The 8004-nt window shown below is 32.6% G+C and overlaps 1 protein-coding gene across 1 annotated transcript; it reads left to right on the top strand.

The window, feature by feature from the left end:
• Nucleotides 1–2048: 2048 nt before the first annotated feature.
• Nucleotides 2049–3020, top strand: LOC101996253 (olfactory receptor 10AG1-like). Its single transcript, XM_005363462.1, has one exon. It carries the CDS (start codon nucleotides 2049–2051, stop codon nucleotides 3018–3020), a length of 972 nt encoding a protein of 323 aa, XP_005363519.1.
• The last annotated feature ends 4984 nt before the right edge of the window (nucleotides 3021–8004 follow it).

Here is an 8004-nt window from a genome sequence, read left to right as displayed (position 1 = left end):
AGTAACATTGATACTTTCCAATTAAAACAGAAATAAGATTTCTGTACAAGTAGAAAAGCAAAACATCTGCCAATGTTGTTTTATCAAGTATTTTTAAATATTTTTAAAGTATTTCTATTCAGAAACAGACATTTTCATTGCAATGGTGTGAAATTACCCAAAACATATTGCAATATGGAAAGACTCTGTATGCCACACCTGCTTCCCACATCACACAATCAAACACAATAAAACAAAAGCAAAGGGCACATTTTATCTTATCCATTTCTTATTTTGTGACATGGCACCTTTCATGGCGATATCTGTCAAGTAGATCTTGCTCAAATCATACATAGTGATCTTCAAGAAAATGATCTGGCTGTAGGGTTTTGTCAGTGTCTACGTATATAGTACTAGATTGTGAAAATTAGGTGAGGAAGCATGGCTCAATGAATTATGTAGTGTTTATGTGGTGTAATGAAGAAGAAAAGATCTTTGAAAACAAATTTTATGACCATTAAATGACAGTTTAGCACTGCCAACTTTTACTAAAAGTTTTTGTACGTTTTGAGTTTCAGTTATAACAAGTTTATATTTTCTTATTTTTTTTTTTTTGCTTATTCCTATTCTTGTCAAAAAATCTTTAGGAAGTTCAAGTTAGGCTCAAATCTTCCCAATTTGCATCTATATTTGAAACTGAAATTTGAACACCAGAAATATTTAATGCTGGGAAAACACAACCTGAAGTCAAATTCCTTCAGCAGTAACTTTGCTGATTTATCTTTTCGTGTATATATTAATGAACCTGAAATTATTTGACACATGGATGCAAATAAGACAATCAGATTTTTCTGACAGAGTGGATGATGGTTGTAAATCCCGCATAACACCTGTGGCCACATACAGTAAGAGAAAAGGTGCCTACTACTGAGTACAGTAAAAGGTATGCACGAGTTGATAGAGCATTTGTATGTGGAAGACAAGGGTAGAATGAGTACCATATGTAAGCATTTTGGATTTACAAGGGTTCTAAAATTCTTCAAAAAGTTTGGAAATGTTGGGACGGTTTATAATGAAATATTGAAAAGCAAGAGATACAAGGCAAAAGAGTTTAAAAAGAGTTATTGTTCTAAAGGCAAATAAGACATACAAAATGAAATGAACGGCAGCCTTTTCAAGCACAAAACCCAGAGAAACTTGTAATAAAAGAGTGGAATAAGCAGACTAGTTATATACATACATACAGGGTGGATATGAATGACTTAGAGAATAGGAAGTGAACTCTGTGTTGCTACGCTAGATTTATTCAGAATAGAGAGTTGTACCCCCTTCAGTACATTTCCCTCACCATGTGTGCTAGTGGGGAAAGTGTGGGACAGCTTCTGAACGTTGAGCATACAGAGAGAGAAATGTCTTAATATTTTGTATTTTTCCACTTTCTAATTTAAGTAGAGAAACTTTAAAAGCAGTATAAAAATTATGAGGTTGATTTTCACATTCTATAAACTAAAAATAAAAACTGCATTAAGTATTTTAAATTGCATATAATATTTGATGCACAATTAATTACTAAGTGTATTAAATAGCCTAAAAACAAAAACAATCTAACCAAAAGGGAAATGATGCTAAAATAATATATACTATCCTTTAAACTTTTTATACCTTTTTGAAAACTTACTTATGTATTATTTAAATTTTTTTAAAATTAATCACAAGCTAATAATCATGAAAAAATATTGGGTAGACAGAAAATATGAATTATATGATAAATAATATAAATTCAAATTATGCATTTAAATATTGAAAAGAAAAGTAAAATAGCAAGCATAATTATTCCAGATGTCCAAAATTGCAAACAAAGAATCCTGATTGTTTTTACTGCTGCTCCTGAATGGCAAGTGATACACTTCCCCATTATTTGAGAAACTATATAAGATGTACATGTTTATTTTTTTATTCCTTTAGAAACATTAGGAAGTTTTAAACTGTTGTACCTGTAACTTAGATGCAATATAAGAAAACCAAATACAGTAACGTGACTTCTGCTTTGAACTGAATCATCTCTAAGCATGGATCTCACAGAGAGCAGGAAAGAAAACAATGCTTCCACAGTCACCCAATTCGTCCTTCTGGGATTCTCAGACCTACCAAACCTCCAGGGGTTTCTGTTTGGAATGTTCTCCATAATGTACTTAATTATCCTTATTGGAAATGGCTTCATAATTGTGATAACCAGAATTGATCCTGCACTGCACAAGCCCATGTATTTTTTCCTGGCAAACTTTTCTTCTCTGGAAATCTGTTATGTGTCAGTCACTCTTCCTAGAATTCTGTACAACATCGGTACTCAGAATAGAAACATATCCAAGCTGGCCTGTGCCACACAAACATGCTTCTTCCTTATGCTGGGAGCCACTGAATGTTTCCTTCTGGCTGTGATGTCTTATGACCGCTATGTGGCTATCTGCAACCCTCTGCAGTATCCCCTGGTTATGAACTCATTCAAGTGCATTCAGCTAGCAGCAGGCTCCTGGCTCGGCGGCATCCCAGTCCAGATAGGACAAACCTGTCAGATATTCTCTCTTCATTTTTGCAGTTCTAACCAAATCAACCACTTCTTCTGTGACTTACCTCCCATTCTCAAGCTAGCCTGTGGAAACACATTTGTTAATGAGTTGTCTGTTTACCTAGTGGCTATCCTCTTTGCTGCTTTTCCTTTTATGTTGATTCTTGCTTCTTATAGCAAAATCATTGCCACCATTCTGATGTTACCAACAGCCACAGGACAGACAAAAGCCTTCTCCACATGTTCTTCCCATTTGCTTGTGATATTTTTGTTTTTTGGATCAGCCGCTGTTACTTACTCAAGGACAAAGTCCACACATTCTCCAGAAACTGACAAACTATTCTCTCTGTTCTACACCATTGTGACTCCCATGTTCAATCCTTTGATATACAGCCTCAGGAACAAGGATGTGATTGCTGCACTGAGAAAATTGTTAATTGGAAAAAAAAACAAACTTTTGTGTACTAATTTCTAAAGTAGTTTATTTATCTCCCTGTCATATAGAGATCATCTTATCCTCAGTGCCACAGACTACTTCTTTGTCTATAAATACTGACATCAAAGACATGAGGTGCTGATTTAAACATTCTGTGCCCTATTCATAATTTTATTGAAAATAAACCTTTTAGCTCTTTTATCTATCACATAATAATGTAGCACACTAACCTCCCCGCTAAAAATTCCCTGATGATTTAATTCCTATCTTAACTATCTTTCTCACAGTTAAGCAGTTCTCTCTCTCTCTCTCTCTCTCTCTCTCTCTCTCTCTCTCTGTGTGTATGTGTTTGTGTGAAAACCTTTATCTAATTTCCTGTGGGGCAAAAGAATTCCATCCCTGGCACCTGATAGGATTCGGCAAGTACTAGTTTTAAGGGCATAATTGACTAGGAACATTTGTAATGGGTAGGGCAATGAGGAACAATGTAGAACTAAGAACAATGTAAAACAAAAGAGATCAAGGGAGAAATGATAGAAATTAGAAAGCAGAGAAAGAATAAACATGAACAGATGATTCCTGTTATGAATAGATTTCTTAACTCTTAGATATTTACCCTCAGATTTTTAGCCCCCCTTTAGCTATTCTTTAGCTATTCGTGGTGTCTTTAACTGAACCCTGTAATGGAATCTTAGAGGGAAAAACTTTTAAGCCTCTCTAAATGATTTCTTTGTCATTTTTCTCCCTATCTAATCAGACACTTGTGTGACATCCTATGTGATACTTCATTTTGTGTGAACAGTTTTGTGAATGAATTGATCTTCCTTTGTTTTGTGTTATTGTCTTGCTTCTCTTTCTTTTAATATTATTTCACTAGAGTGAAAATTATGTTGGTTTGTTCAAATTGCCATCAACTATATGTTAGGCCAATGTCTTTTTTCTGACATATTCTGAAGTTATTATGTTAGTTATTAAGTTCTTTTTCTGTAAACTTTGGAATTCCCATAATTATCTCCAAGTAACAAGCTTGTCATAATGACACTGAAAAAAATATTATGTAAAGAATTAACTCGAATTCATCCTAACATATTGGCAGATACAGCTTTGTATTTGCTTGTATTAGGATTTAAAAAATTCTGTTTAATTTTATGACATCTGTTTCTTATAAAGAATTTATTATCAATTGTAATTACTTCCAAGAAAAATTTAATTTGTATACGTTGAGATAAAGTTTTCCATGCTCTATCAAATAACTGGCTCTTCCAATTGTACACATACATTTTTGTGCAATATTCTCTTTCAAAAGTACATTTTTTTATAAAATAAAGGCATTTAATTTGGCTTATTGTTCCATTTAGTTAGAATCCTTAGTTACAGAGGACTGGGAGCCCTATTTTCATACCACAGGCAGTAGAAGGAATGCATACTGGGAATGGCTTGACTCTTCTAGATGTTCTGTTATATCATCACAACTCATCTTGTTTTCTTTTTCAAAATAAATTTAAGTTAGTGGTGAGTGTATTTATTATTTTTAATTGTATAGATTTATTAGTTTGTACTTTAAACTAGCTCTAATCTAGAGTTATGTAGCTAGTGGAAGAGTTGGTTGAAGTTAGTTCTGTAAGTTTGGACTCTGTTCATGTCTGTAGGACATTTCCTTAATTTCTTGTTGATGTAGGATGTCCTAACCTGATCTGGACAGTATTATTCTCAGCCTGGTGGACATGAGCTTTATAGCAGTATAGCTTTATGAGCAAGACAAGAGGAAATATTCTTTTTAGAAGAACCTCGCCTCACCAGCTTACTCCTTAAATGTTTGACCAGACTCTCTTGATTGATAGGATGTTAGATGAACATCACCTAAATAAAACATTTTCTTCCATGATCTGCTTTGGATTATGGTTCCTATCATATCAACAGAAAGCTGATGAATACAGTAGATAGTAGATATAAGATAAAAGATATGCACAAAAATTTGAACTTGTACATGTATCTAGTTCTGTTTAAAAATAACTGTCAAATAGTGTGGTTCATAAGTAAAAGCCTAAGGTTTTCTTATTTGTTTGATATTTTTTTAGTGTTGAGACTCTGATGTTTCAGTGCTGAGACTCTTACCAAGATCCTCAGACATACTAAGAAAATTTTGTGCTACTTGAGGCATTGATAAAACCTTAAAGATCTCATTTTGGAGTTTGTAGTTTTATTAGAGATGACTATATGTATTAAGTATGATTCAGGTTTGTTTATAGGTAAATAATTCTGTATGTTACATCAATATATTCAATAAAATAAATGTGATTAATCTGAAATAATAAAAATGAAGGAATATTCTAGGAATATTAGCAATAAGTTTTTAACGAATATTAACAAGTTGTTTATAAAATATTTTTCATGAGAAGATAAAAAACTATATAAAATTAGTGAAAAGGACAGAACTATATATGTAAGAATATATTTGTACAAAGATAGGCACATCACATGTCTACTTATATTCATGGCAAATGTAAGTATAAATGATGTCATCAATTAATATTGTATAGATATCAGAATACTTATCTTCTCATTCTTTCTTTATTTCACTTAAGAAAAACCAGTGATTACTCCAGGTAATCACAAGCTACTGTTCCCAGGTTTTAGAAGATAATAGAATTTTAAGACCAGCAGGATTACATAGTGAGTTCAGATTTAGTATTATACTGTTATACAGGGATACTATCTCAAACACACACATAATAAATACACATACACCTCACACACACACACAACACAACACATGCTCACGCATTAAAATAACAGGAAATTTTTGATACTTTCAGTGTTCACTTTTTCTTTATCTCAATACTTAAAAACAAAACTGAATTTATAAAAAGGAGTAGTTTAGTTAAGTTTCGTTTTCCCTTTTCTTTTTTATTTATATATTCATGTGACTAATTCCTTAAGGAAGAAAACAAAGTGCTTTCTTCTTCAATTAGCATGCAGTATGGGGGAGGAACTTATTCCCAGAGAAACCATTTTCTACTTACTCATCACCCTTGTTCTGACAGTACAATAAACGCCTAAAAATTATTGGCCTATTTTATGTAAAGGAAGTATTTAAGCTTTAAATATCAGATTTGTTATTATTATTTTAAGCTGATAAATACAGGTAAAAATTATAATTCTTATAATTCTACACAGATTGGCAGAAATTACTCTTGAAAAATAATAAATTCATAAATAGCTTGACTCATATTTAAATATCAACATTAGGAGATGATTATTAAAATAATGGAAAAGAATTTTGTATGTAAGTTTTAAAGTAATTACATCTTACTGCTGTGATATTTTAAGCATTAGAGAAAAGAACAAAATGTAAAATATAATTTAGAATAAAATCTAATACAATAAAGACTCATAATATGGATATATATAGAATTATTTATTATTTATCTTTTATCAAGAGCACAGTGAGTGAATTTGTCCTCTTCGTAGCTTCATCTTCTCAAGAGCTGAAGATAAACCAATGGCTCCAAATGTCATTTAGTAATTAGGTGTGGTATTGTACAACTTAAATCAAATTTAAGTAGGTCAAGAAATACTTTATAGGGATGAAATATTTTAATCATATTCTCTTAAAAACAATGATATAGGAACGTTTTACTTGTCTTTTCTCCCAATTAATTCTCATCTTCTTCTCTTTGAGAGTGAAAATTTCCTTTAAACAGTCTGTTAGATTCACAGCAGAATAGAATAACGAGCAACAGATAGGACCATTTAAGAAAGAAAAATCACAAGTGAAGTAGTAAAATCCTTGCCTGTCATTTGGGATTTGTGTACTGAAGCACAGAGAAAACTTCAACAAAACGTTTGCGTGTGGAGTCAAAATATTGGAATCCCATTTAGGAGAGCAGTAGAAGAGAAAAAAAATGTAAACAAGATTTCTGGGTGTAGCACCTAAAGACCGACTGCAACGGTTCTATTTATAATTTCCTTAAAAGTAGATGACTCTCATTACCATGATGAATGTCAAGCAAAGGGCTGAATTCATAAAATGCCATTTTGACTAAATTATGATTAAATATTTTGAATGAAATACTTAGAAAATGAAGAACTAAATGCAGCATTTGAGAACAAATATAAATAACACTTGTAGAAATACATATGACTTGGCTATGTCAAGCGTGTTTTTTGTTTGTTGGTTTGTTTGTTCATTTGTTTTATTGTTTTCCTGTGCAAAGTCATGTAATTGACATGAAAGTCTTAAGTAGTCTTAGTATCGTGCAGTCATTGGAGAGCTTAGCAAATTATGGCCAAATGCTACTACAGTATATAACTCACACAGTAGAGGCAAGTAGAATAGAATTCAACCACACCACACTTAATAGAGCTCTGTCCTATGTTGGTGATTCTTTTTTTTAGATTTATTATTTATTTATTTATTTATTTATTTATTTATTTATTTATTTATTATGTATACAGTGTTCTGTCTGTTTATATGCTTGTTAACAAGAAAAGGGCACCAAGTCTCATTACAGATGGCTGTGAGCCAACATGTGGTTGCTGGGAATTGAACTCAGGACCTCTGGAAGAGCAGTCAGTGCTCTTAACCTCTGAGCCATCTCTCCAGCCCCCATGGTGATGCTCTTACTACACATTTTTGTTCTGTACAAGGTCAAAAACATCGTATTGAAGGGATGAAAGTAGAATAGGTGCAAATGAATAGTCTGAGATCATCTCAGATGAAATTTGTTAGGAAGCATCCATCAGGTTTGTAAAAGTATCATTTTAGCTGCTGCAGTGAATGAGATTTTTTCTGTTGTAAAAAAATACTCATCCTGAATGTACAAAAAACCCAATTCTGATGAAAGAAGGTTGGAAAGAAAATTGTTTTCACCAGATGAAGGTTCTATGGTGATATGCAAGATATTCGTCAGTATTGCTATAGGATAGGCTCATTACAGGTTCCCTATCCTCAGCTGCCCAAGGAACTAACTGGGGACATCGCCTTGGGCTCCTGGGAGCCACTCTAGGTTCAAGTCTCTTG

Source organism: Microtus ochrogaster, linkage group LG9 (genome assembly GCF_000317375.1).
Source record: "Microtus ochrogaster isolate Prairie Vole_2 linkage group LG9, MicOch1.0, whole genome shotgun sequence".
In the NCBI taxonomy this organism is placed as follows: domain Eukaryota; kingdom Metazoa; phylum Chordata; class Mammalia; order Rodentia; family Cricetidae; genus Microtus; species Microtus ochrogaster.
This window is presented reverse-complemented; position numbering and strand designations above follow the sequence as displayed.